At 39.1% G+C, this 24,522-nt stretch overlaps 1 protein-coding gene across 1 annotated transcript; it reads right to left on the bottom strand.

Moving 5' to 3' along the window:
* Window positions 1-55: 55 nt before the first annotated feature.
* Window positions 56-22,715, bottom strand: ext2 (exostosin glycosyltransferase 2). Its single transcript, XM_067588023.1, has 15 exons — window positions 22,549-22,715; window positions 21,677-22,019; window positions 21,363-21,586; window positions 20,706-20,795; window positions 19,538-19,654; window positions 19,085-19,280; window positions 18,665-18,804; window positions 18,474-18,567; window positions 12,043-12,174; window positions 8,682-8,871; window positions 6,019-6,185; window positions 3,766-3,909; window positions 3,169-3,297; window positions 2,439-2,521; window positions 56-1,415 (listed from the first exon to the last, which is right to left on the bottom strand). The coding sequence occupies exons 2-15, from the start codon at window positions 21,989-21,991 to the stop codon at window positions 1,277-1,279; spliced, it is 2,160 nt and encodes a 719-aa protein (XP_067444124.1). The 5' UTR covers window positions 21,992-22,019; window positions 22,549-22,715; the 3' UTR covers window positions 56-1,276.
* Window positions 22,716-24,522: the final 1,807 nt, after the last annotated feature.

Below are 24,522 nucleotides of genomic sequence, written 5' to 3'. Positions count from 1 at the left end.
CATAGTATATACATACAGTATATATGGGATAAAAAAAAAACCCTTAAAACTGACACACTTTAGTGTGGTCTTTATTTATCATGTATTAAAAAGTCATAGATACATAAAATCAGTCAAAAACAAAATTTAAAACAATTTCATTGACCTTATGAAAATAAAAAAGGCAAATAAAAACATCACAAGGCAATGTTAACATCGTAGACTGCATTGCTCTCCATGTTATATCCTACTTACTGGAGCTTTGACAGCTAGTGATGATGGGGACACAAAAGGATATAAATACACACATGTAACAGCTACAATAAAATGGTAAAAAAAAAAAAAAAAAAAAGACCAGGCATCAAAGTTGCTTTATACACTGTTTGAAAAACATAGATTTGTCTATTGATACAGTATGATTTCAAATGCATGGCAAACAAATAATTACTCTTATGCAGTGTTCATATGCATAAATCAACTCTTTGTTGCTTTTTTATGTATAAATATAAAGAAAGACTTGCCCCAGCAATATTAACTTACAATTCAGGATGGTCCAGTAGCTCAGCAACATTTTTCTTTAAAGTTTAAATGGCCAGCTACTCTAAATATTAGATTTATGATACCAGCTTTGTCTAATGGTCCAATCAGATTGTGTAAAACTGAATTTACGAGAACCATTTACTGCACATCATCTGCTGGCCACCATGTTTTGTATTATATCACTTTTGATAAAGCCTACATAGATATGTCGCTGAATGATTAACTATATATCATGTAAATCAAACATTTATTACTTTTTCTTTTCATATAGTACAACCAAAAGATTCAGGTCCATGTCTGTCTTTGAAAAAAAAAATCCTTGTTATAGCATCATAAATTATGACTATTATACAGCACTGCTGCAAAATATATATATATGTATATATACACTGTATACACTGATTCCAGAGCAGCTGGAGCTCAAAGTTTCCAGCTCCAAAACAGCAACAGTGAGGAACCACAAGCCTCCAGTCGGTCAGTCTATCCATCAAATCTCAGACTCAGGGGAACACTCCAGCAACCGCTCATGTAACATTAGTGTGTAGATTAGTGTTGGAAATGAGTTTTTATTTATTTTTTTTGTTAACTTTAAACCAAATTAACAAATTAATGGAAAGGTGAATGTAAACTAAACTGGGAAGTGACAGGAGCATGTACCACTTCAGTCTGAATATTGATGTCCTGGTAGAAAAGATGACAGTGATGGTGGAAAATGTGTTGAGGCTGTGACGAGGTCCAAACATCTGTTACAGGCTGGTCAGAGGCTGCCGATGTTGGGGAAGCTCTTGAGCTTCTCTGGGAAGTCGTCTTTATAGAGAACTGGGTCTGCACGGTGCTCCACCACCTTCAGAGGCATTGTCCCAAAAACTGACGCAAACTTGTTGATGCACTCAGATCTAGGGAGGAAAACAAAATGCATTTACTTCAAAAGCAGGTCACAACCATTTAGCAATACTTGCTAATCATATACATGGATGTGAATGAGTTTAAATTTTTCAATCTTTCCTAAGTATTTTTTATTCTATTTTATTTCTACATTTTTACATGTTTACTGGCATAGAGTGGCTATATCCAATCATTGATTTCTGTTTTATTTCTTGTAAAGTATTTTTGAACAGCACACAACATACAAAACTGTGGCACCACAGAGTACCAAACTTTTGACTTTGTTTCACTGATAAATGTTGTTGCAAACAAGCAGATCTGGGGTGTATTCCAGAAAGTGTTTTTTTTTTGTTTTTTTTTAAGATAAATGTGCACCGTCCACATACACATGAATTAATATCTCAAAGACTCTGCCTTTTATTTACCTGTTGCCATAGTGAATCGTACTATCAGAGCTCCATTGATGATGGCTTTTTTCATTCACCATGCACAAGCTTAACTCTGAACTGAACTGACTCTGATCAGCTGAGTTTCCCATCTAAGGTTTCATCAACTGTGTTTCATACAAATCTGATGTCCCATGCACACACAGGTTATGTTTACTGCTGAAAGAAGACACTGTTCACTGCAGTTCACAAGTGTTTGTGCTATGAGCAACACATAACAGAATATGATGAAAGTGAAAAAAACAACAACAAATGGTTAAAGAACAGTATTTGCACTGAAAATGGTGTTTTTAAAATCTCAATTTCAGCCTAATGTTGGATTTTTTAAAAATATTTAAAATAAACCAAGAAATTCCTGGATATCTTAGAAATAAAAACAAACAACGAGCTGACTACCTACTGAAAAAGTAATACAGGTGCATTCTTGCAAAGTCTACAATTTGCATAACACTTCGGTCACAAAAACTGGAAAACAAGAAATTTCCAGTTGCAATTTGTACACATGCATGAAAACAAAAAATTAAAAAAAAAAAGATTCTACTGTGCTCATCCAAGGGGAAAAAAAGAAAGAGAGAAAAAAAATTGTACCTCTCCACCATGTGTGTCTGATCCAGGGACAGTCCATCTATGGCAGTACACTCAGGACACTTGAACTTTTTCCTGGGGGTCACCTAAACAAAAGTAACGTCAGTTCAGTTTAACCGTTTGTCAAACCTCAACAGCCCAGACAGACGCTAATAAACTGTCCAGTCTGGTGATATAAGTCTGTGACATCCTACAAGAACTCATTCACAGCGGGGGGAAATTGTCTGAATTCTCATCAGTAGACTGATGATGTATGGCTTTCCTCTGTCTAACCTCCATCACATCTACACTCTGCCACATGCCTGCACCCAACGCTCGACCTGTGAATGTATTGTGTGTGTAGAAGAGGAAAGAAGAGAGAAGAAGACAGTCGGGGTGAGTGTTTTCTGAAGGAACCTGTTTAAGATATGGTAGGAGGTGGGAGTGCGGGTGCAGGCGTGGGGAAGTGTGCAGCTTGTGATTTGATGGCAGGGTGTGCGTGAGCTCCGGTAAGCTTAGGAAAACATACTCGGAGGGGGAGTGCCAGTGAGTGACACCCAGATAAGGGAGGTTAAGGCTGGGCTTTAGCTCGGGCCCCTGCACCTGGGCAAAGTCAGTGTGACGGGGAGGGGGAGAGGCAGTGAAGTAGAAGGGTGAGAACTGATCAGACCCAGAGATGCTGGTCCGCTCTGTCAGGCTTCATCCTCCCCCTGCAAGTTTAAAGCACCCACACCAGTCAGTGATATGAATGTACCTTTATGGGGGCTTTGCCTGTGATGTTAGCCACCAGAAAGTTCATGGCAATATCCTCACAGTTCATATGAGCATCCACCCAGTTCTTGATGTCTCCTGGCATCTTGTACGTGTACAAATAGTTGAAGTACTGGAATGGAAGCAGATTGACAATAACAAATGATCATTTGGTATAATATAGATATATACTGCAGATTCATTATGTACAATAATGCAGACAGTTTGACTGGATGACCCAAGAGTATGTAGGAGGAATCACTGCTCTAGAATTTGCTTTGAACTTAAGTGAGTGTGTGAGCTTTTAAGTAGAAGTCAGATAACCTTGCCCTACCTATGACACACTGCTCGTCTATCACTGTAACCTTCTTGCCTACAATCCGATCCTTCACATTCCCAAAATCAAGGGCCTACAGGAAACACTGTAATCCTTTCTGCAAACTTCATATTTCATTTGATTTCCAGTTATAAATGTACAATTTCCTTTCCATTACTAAGCTAAAGTTCAAACATCTATGAGTAACTTTCAGGGAAACTTGTGTGAGAGGCAGAGATCAAGCAACCAAAACTACTCAATTTCAGCCAGGCATTTCCAGGTCACCTTGTGGTAAAAGGCAGCTCCCGTCAGAACCATGGAGACCTCGTTGGTCCACTCTGACTCATACTTCCACTTCCCCATTTCATGGTCCCAGAGATGCAGCCGGCCTGGGTAGCCCACCAGCCTGTCTGGGAACTCCCTCCATACCTGGAGCAAGTGGCAGGAAAGAAGACAGATTGAGCTGAATTGAACCAAAGTGAGAAGTGCAGGCTTACACCAAAAGATTCATATTAGGATCCAGTCTCTAGGCTATTTAAAACAGAATTTAAAGGGGCACCCCACCATTTTTGCACATTAAGACCAATTTACACACCTTACGGAATACTATTCAGCCTGCAAAAACAGTTGTATTATGGGGGTGAGGAATTTGAAAAACATCATGTTTACCAATCAGGGAGGATTTTAAAAGAGATGCTATTATGTTGTATTATGGGAGGATTTTTTTTTTCAGTGTTTTTGGAGTTTGACCCATCCTAGGGACTAAAAGTCAGGATACCTCAGCTTCTGCTTAGATTTTGACTTGGGGTCTAATGGTTTATATATTCGTCCTGAACCATCATAGTACGGACGTTGCGGTCCAGTGAATGCAGTCATACGAAAAGTACTTTCTGCAACCCAAATAATTACTGTCAAAATAGTTTAATAATCCACTTAGTCTGACATGCGCAGCAATAATTCTTCCACCCAGAATGTTATGACAGTGCACCAAAATCATGCTCATGGGTCTATGCTAGCCAGCTTAGCCAAGGTAGCCTGGTTACCCTGGTTACCCTTTAGTGTCGCTGCCGTCAGAATGACAAACGACAGACCCCTAACACTGACTGTGTGCAACACTATTATTAAAATATGCTCTGTTATCTACGTAGTGAAACAATACCACGCCCCCCCCCCCTCCCGTCTCTGTGACAGTCGGCTTTTCACTGAGCGTTTGAGTGAAGCCGTTGAGAACAACAATAAAAACATTGATTTCTGACGTGGTCAGACAGCACGTCATAAGAACCACTTCAGAGAGAGAAAAATGTAGTTAAAAAGTATGAAAGCGAAAGTAGTGGTTTGGTCCCTCTGACTGATATTTTTTTATTTAACGCGGAGGTCCCTTGAGATTGAAATCTCTTTTCCAAGGGAGACTTGGCCAAGACAGCACGTCAGTTACAGTTTAAGGAGGAATAAAACACTACAGATAGGGAATACAAACAAGGAAGAGACTGAATCCAGCTCAAATAAGGCAATTACAATTCTCAGTAAGATTGACTTTTAACATGGCTTTAAATTTATTATTATACTGTATTAATTGTTATATATGACATCATTAGATAATTAATAATGAAGCAACAGTGTGTAAGCACCATGTTACTGTTGTAATTGCTGGAGGTGAGGTTAGTTTCAACCACCTTTTATATAGTTAGACCATAAATCAGCATAAAACAGTTGTCAGCAGGTGTCCTTTGCAAGAAACAGAAAGGTTGTTTTTTCCATTGCAGCAAAACTAAACTGTTTCAGTAATAGTTTCCACTGCAGCACAACAAAACTTTTTCAGAAATAGTTTTGGCCAATGAGCTATTGTTGGATGTTTACATTTTTCAAAATAAAAGCCCCAAATGTTATTTTTTTACCTTTTTTCTGCTCTATGGAAATCGTACTGAACCGTGAATTTTGTGTACCACTAAACCCATCATTTTGACCATTCTTTTAAAAATCTCTCTCTCTTCAATCCTCCAAATTTATGGAAGAAAATATTGAATTGCTGGAGTACCCCTTTAAGAATTATGAAATCAATCTTAAGTTTCCAAATATCTCTGTCTGAGCCAAAAATCTCTTCTGAGAGTCAAATAAAAATATATTTTCAGACAGAAGAAGCTTGGCTGAATATTTTTGCTCGACAGAAACCAAGAGGCACTGTCATCTAGTCAGACAGACAGCTCCTCTACGGTATCCTGCCTCTAATTGAATGTAATTATCCTTAAACTGAGCACAATTTTATTAAATGGCTTCTAAATGCATTCAGGTGAGTGTGCCGGGCTAAGTGGGGCTGGCCAGGTATGGCATGGAAAGCATCAGCTCTAGACCTGTCATCATTCTTCACACATCAAACACAACCAGCGGGCAGTCAAATCCCCACTAGTGGAGAATGAGACTGTAATCTCCCTGAATGACTTTAAACTCTGGGATCAACTTGAAATGGTTCCCTGCATTACATGCCATCAGGGGAAAGATGGGAAAGTATAGTCAAGGTTAAGGTCTTTTTTTCCCCCTCACCTCATAGCCAAACTGCAGTTCATCAGATGTCAGCATGATGATGTCATCATCGATTGCCAGCACAGCTTCTGTCTCGATCTCGTCGTAGGGGAAAAAACGGTTACTCAGCTTGTTCTCTTTTGTTCGTACAACTTTGAGGGGAACACCAATCTTTGGCCAAAGAGACTCTGCCAAGAGGAAAACAACAACAGAAGAGCCATTATATTTCTAGCTTTTTACACAGATATAGAGCTGAAATGGTGAGTCAACTAATTGACTAGTCAATGTACACAAAATGAATTGGAAATCAATTAATTGTTTAAACCATTTTTCAAGCAAAAATGCCCCAAATTTGCTGGTTCAAGCTTTTCAAATGTGAAGAATTCCTGTTTTTATTTGCCTTAAATGATAGTTTATTGACTATCTTCAGATTTTGGCCTGGTGGGTTAGCAAAACAAGCTGAGTGAAGGCATCACCTTGGGCTCTGGAAAAATTGTGATGAGCAATTTTCACAATTTTATGACATTTCATGATTTAACTAATTAATCTAAAGAAAAAAACTTGGCAGATTAATTGATAAAGAAATTAACTGTTGTACACAGTATATAGTATTGGACAGTATAGTTCACTTTTTTCATACATTCTGTAGAAACTGAAAAAAATAATAAATATGGCTACTATCAGTGCCTGAAGATGGGTGAAGATTTATGATGTCATTCACCACTGACAGATATTTGAAGTCTGTCCTGGCAGTGGAAAACAGTGCTCTGGGAGTTTAACTTCACTCAATGGCTCGTATCGCTGCGCTAACCTCAAGCACGTGCAAATGTAACCACACTACAATTCTTCATGAGGCAAATCAACAAAGTGTTTTTTCAGGGGAATATTTCAAAGACCTTGGGCAGTGTCCATGGCACGGACTATGGCACAGACGGATCACACAGAATGTGTCCCCTCATTAATGGTGTAACTGGGGCCTGGCAGACCATAAGAGGAGCTCTAGGTCCGCCTAACCACGTCTGAGGACTCCTGTCAAAAGCTATTGTCGGGAAACTGCTATGTTAAATGCCCAGAGTTTCTTATTTCACTCTGTCCATGTTCCTGTCAGCCCTTCTTCCATTTCCAAAGCTGGAAAGAGACAGTAGGAGTGGGGGAATTATAGGTTATTATCTAAATTCAGCCTCACCTTGGCATGAGTCAAGATGCACACACTGTAAAACCTACATATAACTTATTTACTCCTCTGTGACTTTTTAAAATTGTAAACAAGAAGTGACAAAATAAATCCCATGTTCTGAAGAAAAAGCTTTGGCTTATTGGCTGTTTGGCAGTTATTCATAGCTGCTGTAAAGGTACTGCAGCACTGTTATCCTGCTAAAAAAAAGATCCTTTATAAGAATAAGCACTGAAAGCAAGTCAAGACAATTTGATAAGAATAATGACATTTAAACCTGTTACAAAATACGATCTTCTGACTCAAAAACAGAAAAAGCAATAATACTGGACTGTGTACAAAAACATTTTTATCCTTGGTCAGCATCTTCTTATAAAATAAGAAACATGGGTCGAAGCAAAAACAGCAGCCTGTAAACACATCTGATCAAGGCTCGGTGTGAATGAGAAAGAAATCTTCTCTCATATTGGACTGAGCCCCATGAGTCTGACCCGTCAATGGCCCCTTGTTAATTCTAATGGGTCACAAAGCTCCAGCCAGGCGCCGCTGACGCCTCTAATGAAACGGCAACTCACAGCCACGAGGGAGCACTTCAAAGTCGTCTCACTTCTTCATTACGTTAGCCAACTCTTACAGCGGCAGGACCGATTTAATTCCTGGTCAAGAACGGACTTTATCTGAGTTAAGCCGTCAGTGGGGTAAAGGCACGGGTTAACAGTTGTATACTTAATTGTCATATTAAGGCAAACGATTAGAGCGCAAGGTGCAATAAATAATGACTAATACGAGCTTACTCTGACACATCTCCAATGGACTTAAACTGATAAAGTAACAACCGTGATAGACAGAAGAAACAGATGTAAATAATACCTGCTGGTCAGTCATGACTGAGACCTGCTGATGTCTTCTTTAGGTTGTCTTGGTACAAAAATACATTATGCTTGTTGTTGTGCTGAGTAATGTGCATAATAAAAACATCTCAGTTGTTCAGCTATCACTTGTTATTCTGTTACTTGTGTTCTGTTTGAGGGTTGCCAAGCTACTCTACACTCTCTTCACTCTCTGTAAAACAGAAAGCCAGAGAGCTGTGGCTCAAGCGTTCAACATGTCCTGACAGCATTTATTCTGAAGAGATGAGGCTTGGCTGCTCTTTCTATTATCACTCATCTGTTATACATCAGAGGCCCCACTTTGGGACTTAAAAACCACTGTGGCATCAACACCCCTACTCACAACTTGTTACACATTTTTATAACAATTTTTATAGAGCCGAGCAGGTGTCACAGAGGGAAAAAAAAAATTTGTGAGCACAAATTAGTAAATCACTCAATTAACACTCAATGTCACCTTACTTTAGTAGCAGAAGTGACACTACAGGTTATTAGACACATTAGTTTTAGCTATGTGTACCTGATAAACTGGCTACTGGCTATATATACACAACTTCATCTTCTAAAAAGCATCATGAACTTTCTTATTTTGGTAAGAATCTGTGCATGGTTATACTCACCCTCAGGAGGACTCTTATTCTGGTTATTCCACACAACCAGCAGCTTAGCCAAGCTAGGCACCTTGGAGATTTCTGTGATGACCCGGAAGAGACTCTCAACGCGGTCGTAAGTGAGCACCACTGCTGTGAACCCAGGTGCCCTTGGTGGGATAAGTGGCAAGAACAGAGGGCTGTTCACACTGGACCACTTCTACACAAGACAGAAAACAAAGACAAATATGAGCAGATTAAGCCTCACACATCTTTTTCATTTCTATTGAAAACTACTGTAAAGTTTAGCTTCGTGTCTTCTGTGTCACCCTCATCTGTCACATTTTCCATGATTTAATGCACTATAACAGTGCTTCACTGGACAATGAGGTCACCTGCAATAATTTCCACATGATGGTTTTTATTATGGAGCAAGAATCATCCAATAATGTCTCTCGGGGGCTAATAGAGGCAGAGCAAAGAATGCCAAAAACTTCCAGTCAGACATTGGCCCAGAATGCCACGTAAACTTTACAGAAGCAGCAGTTCATGACAAAGAAAAAAACAGAGAGGAGTTTTCAAACAGGACTGGCTGGCTATTCTCATATGTATACAGGTCTTTTGGTGTTACTATGATGGGTGAAACTCTTCTGGGACCCAGGAGAGAAAAAGAGTGGGACAGGGAAGTAGAAGCAGAAAAGGTGAGGAACACTGCCAGGTAGTGAATAGTGACTTTTCTTTCATTGCTCCCCATTAAAATGGCCTGTAAACCCCCTGTGAGCCCCACTGACTCCAGCTTAGGTCAAGTGACACTTTTAAAGTAAGGAAGCCAAATGAGAGGTTTCTAATGCTATATGTGTGTGCTAAATACTTTAAATTACTAAAAGTCATTCAGATTGGACAACTAGCATTAGCCGGGAATAAAGTAACGAGAACTTAATTTTTGGTGCGCTTTTTTAAAACTTACATTTGGTGTTACTTTTTAATTCTTTCAAACTCTCATTTAAAATAAAAAGACAGCCCATACTTATCAGCCTCCTAAAATGTTCCACCCATGGTTACAGTGACAATTCTCAGTCTGAGAAGGGCCAAGAGAGCAGATCTAACACAATAAATTTGAGGGCTTCTTGAAGTACAAATAAAGTTTGTTTTTCCTCTGGTCCCAGGTGGCCACAAACACACAGTGGCTCCTTCCACAGCATCAACACAAGTCTGTCAACAGAGACACAGCCACTGCCTTTTACACGACATCTGTCACTCCTCAACCAATAAAAAGTCACTTTACTGGCAAGTGGAAACTTCCTCGTGGTCGTTCTCACATTGTCAAACAAGCAGAGAGGGAAATAATTAAACTAACGCATATACGCAGCACAGATGCATTAAAAACAGAATAAAAGAGGCAGAGACCACTTAAGTCATTTGTCAAATTGAGTGAATTAGATGAAAAGAAAGCCACAGCTAAATATGTCACCAACAAATCTGAAGGAGTTGATTAGTCTTTTTTTATACTTATTTGGTTATTTGAACTGCTGAGTGGTTCTTCATTTATCTGAGACACTTGAAAACCCTCAAAAGGTACCTAGATTAAAAGCAAGATAAAATGAAGAACCGCCAAGTATTCAAAATGGCTTCATCTGTCCAGAGACATTCTCACTGAAACAAGTTTTTACATCCAACTTTAAAATCACAAATATTATATATATTACTGATATGCACAGGTGCAGATAAACAGCAGTGTTACATCTGATCTAATCTCTCAATTTATTGCTTAAGGCAAACAACAAACTTGCAACACAAGATACATAAACGTCTACAAGTATGAGAACAGTAACATTTTATTTATTATTTTGGTTCCATTTCAGCAAACTGGATTTCAGTCCAGTCAAAAGATTGAAAGGAAAGAATTCTACGGACTCAAATTAAACCTGTACAAATACTTTTGGACTGCACTGCACTGTAACTAGACAGTGATCAATGCTGAATAAGACTTCATTCACTCCAGATGGTTCATTGATGGCCAAAACACAGTTTTAAAATGCTGGCAAATTTAAAAGTCTGAGATGCCTCAACCTTACAACTTTGCCACTACCTACAACTCCTTCACAAAAAGCAGCTTGTCCTTTATTCTGAAAACCCCCTTCTAAAAGGCACCAGCAATTCTGGGAAATGTGCTTTCAATTACCAGCCTGAAGACTACAGGAGGTGGGGTGGGGGTGGGGGTGGGGGGGATCTCAGCCTGATTTATTTAGTGCTCTGTTCAAGTCCTTCTCACCATCCATTCACTGAATCCATCAAGAAAAAAAAAAAAACACTTCATCTCCCATCTAAGGCAGGAATGGCACCCCGACACAATTAACCTCCAGGTCTCCACAAACTTTGAGACCTGAGTGATGCTAATATATTACGCTAAGGGTTGGACCAAACATTTTGACATGATAGAGCAAAGTCAAGTGTAAATGCTAATTAACAAGCTACCTGTTCAGAGGAAAACAGGTCAAACGTGGTCCAGACTGAGCAGCTGCCTGTCTGGAAACCCATTAATCCTGCATAACTGTATGGATTTGAGCAGCACTGGATTCCCAAATAATTACAACACCTGTCAGCTTGTTTACACCAACACAACCTGATTGTGACTATCACCTCTCTTATATTAGCATTTGAGTGTGTCTGCTTATAATGATACTCGCAGACACTCGTATGCAGCATCAACAGACATATTCTCACATGCATGCGCCTCTACCCCACAGGCTGAAGATAGAGGAGACTCTAGATCAGACTGGGCTGATTAACAACTCCTAAGAGATGGTCGCACAGCCAAGCTGTCTGCAACCACAAACTCCCATAACCGCAGAGATGCTAAACACACACACACACACACACACTCACTCACTATTCTTCACATCCAGAGTACTCTCTACAAACACAGTGACTCAGACATGCAGGAACTTATTTTTCACCACAATGGAGGCATCCTCCTAGCGCCGAACTGCTGACACAAACTCGCTGCCTCAGAGCCAGTTGGGTGTATACCAAACTGTGAAGCTCTGCATGTGTGGTGCTTCAGAAAGAAGGAAGGCATCTACTGTCACTCTGCCATGGAGGCTTTGATTTACAAGGCACAGGAGAGTGGGGAGGCTTATGTGGCACTGTGAGGGTCTGTATAGTCAAAGCTCCTTTCTGGACGGGTGGCATTCTGAATGCTGGGAAAACTTCTAGGAGTACAACTACACATACTCTACAGAATATAGCTGTATGTTGGAAGGGAGCAGCCTTTAGGATACTTTAATTGATAAATATTGGACACTTCTGAAAGACAAATATTGAAAGTTAGGTCACAATAATGAGAGATTATCTCAAAAGTAAAAAATACTTCAAGTCTACAATTACATACCACTACAGGTGGATTGTTCCACTGCTCATAAGAACGTGCAGCATATGGGTAGATGCGGTCATTGATGATCTGCAGCGTTGTCAAGCCAATCGCCTTCATGGAGCTGAAGTAGGCCTCCCAGAACCAGCGTGCCTATGGACAAATGGAACAAAGTTCTTAAAATGTACCCATGCAAACCCAAAAAACAAAACAAAACAAAACAAAAAAGCAAAAGAACACATGTGTTCTTAACAACTTTCTGAAATATTCACTTTACAGATGTAGACAATAGAGGTTCAGAATTAGATTTTTGCACTGACTGATGAATAAAGACACATGTATGAAAAGTGACACTCTTTTCATACTCAAAATATGCTGCATATAGGTGTAAGAAAATCCCGTTGTTGTTCCCGGAATTAGTCATCATAAAGGTAATGTTAATGAATGTGTAACAGAGCAATTTTAATTTTTATGTCTGTGCTGAAAACAATAACTGTTTATATGGACTCCAATGATTGACATTAAAGGTCCAGGTTCAGATTGCAACCAAATGAATACGACCCCCCCCCCCCCTCCAACCTGTGTTGGACAACCTACGGTGGCCCCGAAACTTGTGAAATATGCGAAAGGCCCTCTCCAGAGCCAATGTTTGGTTTGTCTGTTCTGAGCTACTGTAGAATCATGGCAGTGCAACACGAAGATGACCCACTCCCTATGCAGATATAAAGGGCTCATTCTAAGGTAACAAAAACACAACAGTTGCTATTTTCATGGTATTATACACTTATTAAAACATACTTATGAATATTATATTCCATTTCTGCCAAATCCATTCATCTAGATGCCACTAAATTCTACACACTGGACCTTTAAGTCAAACAAGATTTCATTATTTCATTAAAACTTAATATTAATTGTTAAATTGTGGACATGTTGGTATTGTTTATAAAACAGAGCATTTTTTATGCTATGGATAACGGCCATTATGATAGAAGATAACATCAGTGTGAAGTCATAACTGTAAAATCCAGATTTTTCCCTCCTGTCCAAGTCTTTAAAGACAGTTTTGCAGCCTTCTTCAGCCTCATGACCTTCAACAATGCTTCTTCTGAAGTTCTCTGAAATCTCTTTTGACTGTGTCTGTTTTACTTCAACAGATCTCTGATGTGAAAAGCAGACTTCAATGATAACTGAACTCTCAACCCATATCTTAATGTTATCACATCGGCCAGAATACCGAACTCCCAACTGCACTCATTTTAAGTTTGCTTCACAAAGTTTTTTCAGCCATGATCGAAAATATGAATAAGAATACCTGCTTTAAATGTGTTTTGTTTATGTTATGAAACAACAACAAACTCTTTTTCATGGCTGTGCATTTATATAAAATGTGAAGGTTACAATGAACTGATCAGTCTTGAGTAAATCTACAGAGGATGACAAATGTGTCTGGTCTCCTTGCCTCCTGCAGGTCCTGTCCCTTTGCCCCTTTTCTATTAAGACACTTCAAGGTACAGTTCAGAGGCGAGAGAACCCTATAAGAGTTAATGAAGCTTCAAACAACACTGTCTCCTGCCAGGAGACACTGTGCTACACTGACCTGACTCCACCCCACCAGCTCCTCAATGACCCACATTTCCGGGGTAGAGGATGTGAATATTTGTGTGTCTTGTCCACCTCCAATAATGCACCAGTGTGTGTGTTAATGGTTACCATGATATGGTATGTAGCATCGTGCAACAACTCAAAAACAGCTTTTATTTTCATAGAGGGGTGAGGAGAATCCAAAAAGACTTTCTAATCTCAGAGGGGAATCCCAACGGCCCATAAATCAGCCAGTGATGAAAGTTTCTTTTCCGACTGGTAGGAGGCAGAAAGCAAACTGTGCTGGCCCTGGGGCCCCTCCCACCATCCTCCACCCTCTCCCAGCGCCTGCAGAAATTTTTATGAGCAGGGAAGAAGAGACAGCGTTGCAAGAGAGGAAGAGAGACCCCTACTCCACCTTTGGATTGCATCCAGTCTAGAACCATAATCTACACTTCCTTTGTGTTTGATCTACTGACGAACAAAGACCTGCCATGAGCTAACCACAATTTATTTCACCCATAAAAACAAAACTAATCATAATGTAAGCAAATTGTTAACCTGCTGCTAAAAATGAGATATAGAACAAACAATCCAAAGACGGTCAGGTCCAATAAGATATTCCTCTGTAAGTCAAGCAGAACAGTCATCACATGTAATGTTTGGTTTAAACTTAATATTCTCATTTCCTTCCAGATCAGCAGCTTCAGCTCTTTTTTTGTTCTCTCTACTCTGTTTTTGTTGTTTAAAATCGTTAGTCAAAGTCACAATTAGAAACAGTTTAGAGTACAGAAGTCTGCATCACTTTGTTTAACTCAGTGAAAGTTGTCAAGTGCCTGACAGATTATTCTACCTATACACCAGAACTGGTAGCCAGTGAGCTGTGGACAGAACCGGGCAATCATTAGTGTTTTTGACGTAATCAGAAACAGCAGCAAAACCATTTCTGTTTCAATCATGTGAGATGCTCACTGGGAATATTCTTTTGCTCGAGATTTATTAGCACTTTACTTTTAACTGTGATCAAAACATTTCTACACACTCATACACAGAGTCCAAAATTAACACCCGCCAGGCGCCAAATGCGGGTGAATTTATTCTTTGGAGAGTAAATTATGGAGGCTGTCCGCCACTCTCACCGGTAGGAAAAAATGAATTTCCTACACGCGCTGGAGAAAGCTGCTGGTTTGCTGTCACTTCAATCTGCTAGATCTGCCGTGCTATGTGTGTCATGCGTAATACGTAACTGCTTCAATCGTCAAACCATGTGATTTTTGGTTACAGTACATGAGGTACTTGTTGCTGTCATCCGGGCAGTTGAAACAAACACTGCTAGCTATGTGGAGATTTATTGCAGGAGTGGAGCCGCCAGCAAAGAAAAAGAACTTCAGGCGGAAGACACCACTGCTGCCGTGGCCAATGCAAGTGCCCCCTCCTTGTCTCATCCGCAGACACTGCCATCGAGGAAATTCGAGAGGTGGCGATAAAATGATTCAGGTGCTCCAAGAACAAGTCAAAGAACAACTCCAAGAGGACTGAACATGAAACCACAGAATAAAAAATATTACTACTAATACTCTTAACTTATTACTCTTTACTTGTTATTGTTAATTCATCAAACTCTTTAATAAATGAGCCTTCCTGCACTTAAAGGTGAATACCACTGAATTTATCAATCAAATGTGTGACCCTTTAGTGTTGAAACAGTTATATTTCTGTGTACAGTTAGTGTTACTAATATTATTACTGCACACTAATATAATATTGATTGAGAATCGCATATGAGACCAAGATGACATGCTAAATAGCAATAATGGCAAATTGCAATAGTAAAAAGCAATTTGTCTGGCCGGTAAATTTTTTCATCTACCAGCCATCATAGCAGGTAATCGAAAAAGTAAATTGTGGACCCCACTCATACACACACGGCTTGCTAATTATTATGACTACCTGGTCTCCCAGGTGTAAATAAAACTAGTAGGACTTTTTGGTCCAGAAGACAACAACTGCAGACCAGCAGGCTTCATGTGAGATAACACAGCCTTGGTACTAGTGAGCCCCGTAGTTTCCTGGATTTCAGACAACTGAACTCACGCCTGTATTCTTTTTGACTCACGATATTTTGCAGAGTTACACCAGGGACACCTTGGGACAGCACTGTGCTCTCTTTTGTTCCAACTCAACGCCTTCAAGTTTAACTTTGGGCTGTGAAATTGAAGGAATGAGTGTTTGAAAGAATGCATAGGATCTGGTGGCAAACCTCAGCTGATAGTTCAAGGAGATCAAATCTGCAATCACTGACCTCCTGTCATCATCCTGTCTGACTGTTCAGTTATGTATAGGGGGCTGCACATAAAAAAAAAAAAGACTGGACCGAAGAGGCGGTATATAAGGCAGGGGAGAGTAGACTGACTTGACATACTCTATAAATCAGCTGCAGCCAGTGTTTGTTCTGCAAGGTGGAGAGCTGGGAAGGCTACATAGGCTACATACAGTGTATGAGAGGCTACATCAAAGTTAAGAAGACAGGTAGGATCAACAGACTGTAAAAAAGGCAAGCCTTGTTGCAGGGTTTAAGCTGAATACAAAGGAAAAAATAGAGGAAGGGAGAAGGAGAAAGTAGAACTCCCATCTCGCATATATATTGTAATTTAATAACAGAGTTGATTTGGCTGTGCTAATCTAATAAAGGTCTGCAGTGTTTGTGTCCTATTCTGAAAGTATGACCCAACCAGGCTCATGGGAGTCAGTACGCAAAACATTGGCTCAGTGGCCTCACTTGAACACTGTTAACATCTTGCAGCTGTGTAGTATGTGATCTTTTAAAATGTGAGCTAAATGAAGGCTATTACATCAGCTCAAATTTGAAAATGAGCTCTGTTGTCTGAAATGAGTCTGCTGACTACTAATTAAAGCTCAACAGTAGTTTACCACAGTTTGACCTGGTCTCCAATAAGACTTGTCACTTAAGTTAACCAAATGTTCTGTTCACAGAACCATCTGAGAAGTTGTCCTTGGAAACTGTTTGGGTAAAGAGCAATGATTTGATGAACCATCTGTCTATCACCGTCTTACCTTGCAAGGCAGCTGGATTCGCGAGATCAAAAGATCACAAGATCACAAGAGAGTCCTCACAGGACACTGATTGGTCCGAACCACCAGTTCGGACACAAGCACATAGCTTGAAGCCTGACAAGATAGATTCTCGCATGATCTCAGGAATCCAGCTGCCTTGCAAGTTAACAATATATTTGTATAAGGTAAAACACACAAACCTTACCACCATGACAACTAATAAATAGAAATGAATACTTATTTGAGGACATTACTTCTCTCTACCCAGAAAAGCTCATATTAATAAGTTTTGGTTAATTAATTTTGTCTTCTCCCTACAAAACCTTCTCTCAACAATCACAGACTTTGAAGAAGCTCTGTTTTTTGCAACCTGAAGATATATCACACATTTCTGTTTTCTGGACTCTGACTCTTATAAGGACTAACTATAAATTATGTTGACAAAATCTTAAACTGTACCACAGAAATTAGTTGTGAGTGGTCCAAATTGTATGGTAATGTCTTTGAGGTAAGTATGCACCGTCGATTCTTAGTTTTACATTTGTAAGCGCAAAGGTTAGACTATGTGGGAACACAGACATACAAACACTATCAAAGCAAAGACTACTGAGCCCTCTGCTGGTAAAACTTATGAAATACACTCAACCAGCTCAACCACAACAAATTCAGTGTGAGCTTTCTGCAAATAACTAGGAATCGATCTCTCTCTCAGCACTAAAAATCTATTCTTACTAACAGAAAGAGAGAAATGTTTCGAGATGTACGCATGTAAAAGAGTATAACATTACACATATCCTGGACAGGATGGACCTTTTGTACTAATTCAGTTCAGTGTCTTGATCAAGGACACTTTGGCATGTGGACAGGAGGAGCAGGGGATTGAGATACCAACCCTGCTCATTGTGTTTTTTAAAAACGGTTTACTGAACTGAACTGAAGAGGGTAGAATAATATGATTTTCTCTATAACCATGACTATGTGCATTGAACAGTACAGAGTGGGTTTAGTGTGACCAAGAGCTCACAAAATGCTAAATATGGGTTTATGTTTAGTTCCACAAAACTGATAATAAAATAACTTCAATAGAGGAATGTTTCAGACAAGAATAGGCATGCAGCCTACTGACATGTATATAGACCATCAGAAAAAGCAAAAGAGTACAGATATACGCTACTAAGTTAACTGTGAGCTATACACAGCAGAATGCCCCCTCTTCATGAGCAAGCCACGTTGTAGAGCTTGTCTAGTGTAATCCAACCTCAAGCCGTCTCTGAGTCTTTGGCCTAAAATGTCTGTTTGGCCAGTATAATTGGTAAATGGACTAGAGTTGATACAAGGCAATGAGGAGCAGCTGAACTTGTACACTTCTCCCCTAGCTGCTTCCACTTTTGTTTATTGTGGCTCAATACAGCTATCAAATGGAAGGAAAGAGTGAGCCGTCTTCCATCATTTCAGTTGAGCTAAAATCAACATAGTTGAGACTTCTGGAGGCTTTTTAAAAATGTAGACTGAGCAAAGGAGGAGGGAATTCAAACTTAGAAAAAAATTAGGGTAATATCCAACTGTCTGTCTTTCGTGCATCACAGAAAATTTGTTTTGGCTTTCATAGGCTTGATTGGTTGGTTGATTAAGGCACAGAAACATCTCAGACATGACATGCAAGTGCTCTACCCCTCTGACCAACATGTCAGTCTGGGGGTTCTCTGAGTACTTGAACTACACCTGAATGAAAGGCATTTAAATATGTTCTGTCAAGAAATGTTTTCTTTTCAGCTAGACACTGAGATCAGTACCTGTCTCTGCATCTCTTCCACTTGTCTGTGAGGAATGCTCTTTAGGATGGTGTACATTTCAGAAAGCTTCTCCTCTGGAATAACCACAGACGCCCTGTGCAAAACCATGAACATAAGATAAGTGACCTTAATTGAGCTAGACAGTAAATGCCATTTACTTGTTTTTCAACAATTCATTGACTTAAACAGACCTTTTCCAGTCAAGTACTTCAGAGAACGGCAGAATGTAGGAGTCAGCAAGGATGACAGGGACACAACCAGCCTGCAGCACATCACTGAGGGCAGCCTGACCCAAACGTGCCCCCCTCAAAACCACACAAAATGATGATTCCTGCAGAGATGCATCATGAGGAAACTGTTATTGGGACATGTGATTTTTCATTGTACAAACACACACCAGATTCCAGTATTAAGCACAACTCTATTAACCCTTATCCACACAGAAACTGTTGGTAGTACAAACATCAGGATTTGGGATGGAAAAAAATATGAATATATGAAAATAACAGATTAGATTTTTAGTCGTAAAATTTAAGAAAGTAGTGCTGTAAACAACGATGATGCATCTTGACATTCAAAAATTGATCTTTTCACACAGCTGTGCTTCCCACCTGCAGGATCTGTGGGTAGTCATACACCTGCCCCTTGTAGCAGCGTTTTCGTGCAGAGGCAGCTCCCTGAGAGAGATTGCTACACTTGTCCAGAAGGAGCAATGCCTCTCCATTTTCTTCCTTCAAGCGTTCGAGTTCAGCACGGTACTCTCGGTGAATGGCAGTCTGAGAAGACAGAATAAAGTAGCGCCGGGGCCTGGGGGAATGAAGACAGGAGATATGCAGCTAGTTATCAAGTCATACTTTTTTGCTGAATGTATAACTCCTTAATCAAGACTAACCTAAAAGTAAAAAAACAAACAAACAACAAAGAAAAAACTTCTTTCATTTTATTCAGGTATGTATTCTAGGTGTCACATTATTATGTTCCAGCGAATCGCTGCTTGTAGACAAGTTGCTGATTAATAAAATTAGTGACAAGATAATGAGAGTTTAAGAGTGAAATGAGCTCACCCAGGCTGTCTCTCGGGCAGCTCAACATCAGCAGAGAGGGGGCTGTAAACTGGGATGCTGACATCATAACCTTGTCTGTAGGTCCATGTAGAGAAACCACCACCAGCCAGCAGTGCTCTGAAACAAACAGAAAAGGCCTGGACTGTGAAAGTGCTTCAACACGCTGTGGATTTCAACAGGAACAGGAACAGGAACAGACAAGTTCACTCATTCATCTTTTTGCTTCCTATGAGTAATTATTTATCAACAATCCTGATGTGAGACATGAAGTAACATCAAACAAGGCTTGGCGATTGGCATAGTTAACAGAACCCATATCGTTCAAATGTCTAGGTGATAAAAAAGTATTTTGGATTCTGTTCTACTCTCAGGCAAGGTGAATATAAAGTGGAAACACACTGACAGTCACCCACACCTGGTTCTGATGAGGCTCCATGCCAAATGGACTCCAGCTGGATGAGCCCAGGAAATTCTTTACAGCTAAAGATAGTGCTCATTGTCTCAAGGCTGTGTATTCATAAACCCAACCTCTTACAACCATCACTCTAGCCCCCAGGACATTTTGAGAAACACACAGGGCTCTTTGCTGGTAAATACCACCAGCTTTGAAACATATCCTCAAGGCCTCTTGAAAATATGTTATAGTATATTCTAACTACTTGTAAGTATCTCTTTCATCTTCTTAAAATGATCATAACACATGTGGGTGAGTACAGATAATGGACAATTGTACTTGAGGTTGTGTGATCCATTGTTCTATGAAAATTTATGTCTGTCTCATCTGACTACAAAGGAGCTATAAAAAAAACAACAAAAAAAACAGGAAACAAAAAAAGGGATGTACATAAACAAGAAATGATTTATCGTTTCGTTCTGTATCTACAACTTTGTAGCAGTGCATTATTTATCTATTCATTAGATAATTTTAAAGCCATAAATATCTGGGTTACCTGCTGTATGACATCTGCTGTCTGTTTTTGTTCTACACATTTACGTTCAACACAGCAATGTATGTAATTAATTCCACTGTATCATTTTAACATGCTAGAATATTGCAGAAGTGAAACATTACTGTTAATTTCAGATTTCTCCAATTTTTTGAACCATGATGCTGATTATAATAGACCCATTCTTATGTTACACAAATGGCTTTAGAAGATGTAGCTACCTGTCTCTGGGCACATCCAAAGCAGTATTGTAGTCTGGAGGGCCTCCAGGTAGCATGTTGAAAAGTAGATGATTCATTCCTTTGTCCCACCTACAAAAACATACACTGGATTAGTGCTAGAATGATAGGCTGATTAAAGATAAGGGAATAATGGCAGTTTTGCTGATCAATTAATGGTGTAAACAATTGTGAAATATTAAAACATAAAACATTCACTTTTATAGAGACAAAAATGTGAAGATTTATTTGCTTTTCTCTTTTTCATTGTAACATTGTAAACTGAATATATTTTAGGTTTTGGATGTTGGTCACATCTAGAGAAATTTAAGCCATCATTTTGGGCTCTGGTGTCTTATGTAACTTAAGAAGTTATCTGGTCTTTTTTCTGACATAAACTGAGTGATTACTCTATTAATATAAATATCAATAGATTACTTGGTAATAAAACAATCAGGATCTACACTTGAGCCTTAACAAAAATGATAACTGCACAGATATGAGAGCAATTTGAGAAAAATAATTTCATAAAGGGGAATAACTGCAGAGTGCCTGACTGCAACTGACATTGACAAAGCAGTAAAACTCTACTACCTGTTGTGATTACAACAGATTAAAGATATGAATTAATTTCATGACTAGGATTTGAGTAAACGTTACCTGGGTAGCATTGCTAGTGCCTGGGCAGTCTCTCTGATACGCAGGGAGTTCTGATTCAGCACATCGATAGATGGGATAAAAAGACAAGCCCTAGTGACATCATCCGTGTAAAAGTCACTGTCAGAGATGGCACTAAGAAGATCATTGTATTCTCGTGACAGTCCCGTGCTGCTGATGGGAACCCCCAGTTCATCCACAAACCTCTGCAGAGGGTAGATGTAAACCTACAAAAGCAACAATTTCAACACTGGGTCATAATTTCAACCAAGAACCACTCAGGGACCAATGAGAAGGTAGATCTGAAAGGCAAGTACCTTGATTCGGTTCTTGGGATTGTAGCCACATCTGTACACATCAAAGCAGGTGTGCATACGACAGCTGAGGTCACCCCTCTCAGGAATGGGACTGGAGACAGGGAGGCGGATCAGAGGTGCATCATGAACACTGCGTTTATCCAGGGTCCAGTCAGCTGTGGACTCAATGGAGTGAGGCCAGAACTGAAACATCCCAGTGGCGATGAGTCCAAGCAGCACCACGGAGAAGAGGGTGATGTAGTATATGCGGTGTTTGGTTTTCATCCGTGGGATAAGAGCTGGCCCCCGCGAAGTGTATTTACCAGAGGCATACATGCCTGACTCCTCTCTGTCCAACCAGCCACTATTAAGACAGAGCTGAGATAAGTGACAGCTTCATGTACTGTTTATATACAATAAAGTAGTCTACATTAGCCTCAAGTACCAGTCAAAACAATATCTGAAAACGTTACCCTGTATGATAAATACAGTCACTGGTCCTCTTAAATCGAAGAGATTCTTGATGTCTGTCACAACAACTTGTCGTTAATATGATAGCTACATTTGACAGTAAGGTTAATATGCTAACTTACCCTTAGCTACTGTTAAACCAATGTCACCCGAAACCATAAACTTTGACCACAACGTGAGGAAAAAAAACAGAACAACTTATTTTGGCTAATTTTCTAGATAAACTGCCAAAACAGCGACGAGAGTGGCTATTTCCTCTTAAATAAACGTTAACCAGGAAGCTAACTTGGCAAACAACAGCTAACATTCATGCTAAGTTAGCCTACTTACGTTAGCTGGCGTTAATAAACGTTAGAAAATTACGGAAAATGATGACAATTATTTTCTAACGTTATGTGTATTCCATTGAATGTTTTACCCACCGAGATGTTTAACTGAAGGGGCTTCGACAGTTCGGTGTCAATTCATGGCAACGGTGAGAAAACTAACTAAGCTAACGGCTCACTTGTAAATACAGTGGTAATGCTAACCTAGCAGCAAGCTAACGTTAGCACTCCAGGAAATCTTTCAGTGACTTTCGGAAGTAATTCTTCTTTGCTTCTGACATGTGACTCGGGGGTAGAGACTTTGTTTCCCTCTGGTGGTTGGACATCATAATGACATATTCATATACATATACTGTCTCTAACAGATGTTGTGCTCTCCAACAAGTCTGATAGTCCTTTAGCACAGGTATGAACCATAGACTGTATATAAAGTTTTAATACATTGAAGCTGCATGGTATCTGGGGACTCACTAAAACCAGAACTTTTAATAACATATTATCTCATTCTACTCTTTAATAAAAATGTGTTGATGAATATTTGATGTGTTGTTTTTGTTTTTTTTGTATCATTTTGAAGATGATAATAATGACAATGTCAGTACCGACGTTTGAGGCCTACATTTATGGGTATGGCTGTATCCATGTGCATGTGTGGGGTGCAAAAAATGCAAAACCACACCTCAGGGCCTTTTTTTGTGTGTGTATGACGTATGTGTTTTTATGTTTATTTATAGGTTGGTATCAATTCATGAAGTCTTCATGCTCGTGTGAGAAGCAGAAAGAGCAGAATTATCAGTTCCACTAGCTCCATAGACTGTATATATATATATATATATATATATATATATATATATATATATATATATATACATATACACAGTCTATGGTACAGCCACAGGTATGAACTCACAGACACGTTTGGTGTTAGTTGAATGGGAAAGTACAGGGTAAATATTTAACTCAACATCCAGTTATAAAATTATTGTGTTGTACAGTAGGGCAATTATTGTTTTTCCGACTTTTACTATTCACACAAGCCAAGCTGGTGTTGGATAGCTTTTCTGCTTCACTAAATAAAATTATCATTTAAAAACTGTATATTGTGTTTACTCTATCCCACCTATGGACATTGCACGTTATAAATCTCATAATCTTTGCACATCTGTGATCTTTGATCTAACATCGCACAGTACATTAACATAACTTGTATTATTATCATCATTATTAAACCTGTATTAGCTCTTCTCACATAGAATATTTCTGACATTTTTTCTTTGTAAATTTCTTTCTTTCTTTTTTATATTATTTAGGACTACTTAATTTATAAATTTAATTATTTTTGACTGTTATGCACAACAACACCAAGGCAAATTCCTTGTATGTGCAAACCTATTTGGTAGTAAACCTGGTTCTGATTCTGATTACTCAGGTTGCCTTTGTTTTATGTTAAATTTTGTTTGAAGATCTGAAACAATTAGGTATGAGATATGTACAAAAATAGAAGAAATCAAGAGGAGGGGTAGGAGTAGTTGATGATTTAGTGGCTTTTGAATACTAGATTTGACCTTTGAACTTGTCAGAACAAAACTTTTCATCTACCTGCCAGACACATAAGTACCATCTAAGAATATGTGGGATTTACCCTTGAGAGCATATTAACAAATATTATAGGACTAAATATCAGGACACATATAAACTTACTCACTATATCTGTTTGGATACATAATGAAAAAGTGAATCTATAAAGGTGTAGGTTAATAACTACACAGAACAGCATTTTAGTATATTTAACCCCATAATAATTCATATCCAGGGCTACAAATAAGTCATAACTGCATTATAATTTGAGTAGGTGTTGTTAAATTGAACACAGAGATTTTAGTGATCCTCCCTGTCCTCAGTTGGGCAGTGATCACAGATTTCACAAATATCATGGAGTAGTTAAAAGCAAAACTGATCTTAAACCATATAAATGAATAAGCATTTCAAATAAGATGATAATGATGACGAAAAGCAGATGTTACTTAAGTAGTTAACTGGACAACTGCTTTGTGAGACCGGTCCAAGGTG

This window comes from Thunnus thynnus, chromosome 1, assembly GCF_963924715.1.
Source record: "Thunnus thynnus chromosome 1, fThuThy2.1, whole genome shotgun sequence".
NCBI classification, from domain to species: domain Eukaryota; kingdom Metazoa; phylum Chordata; class Actinopteri; order Scombriformes; family Scombridae; genus Thunnus; species Thunnus thynnus.
Note: the sequence above shows the minus strand (reverse complement) of the source record. Positions and strands in the feature narration are given on the sequence as shown.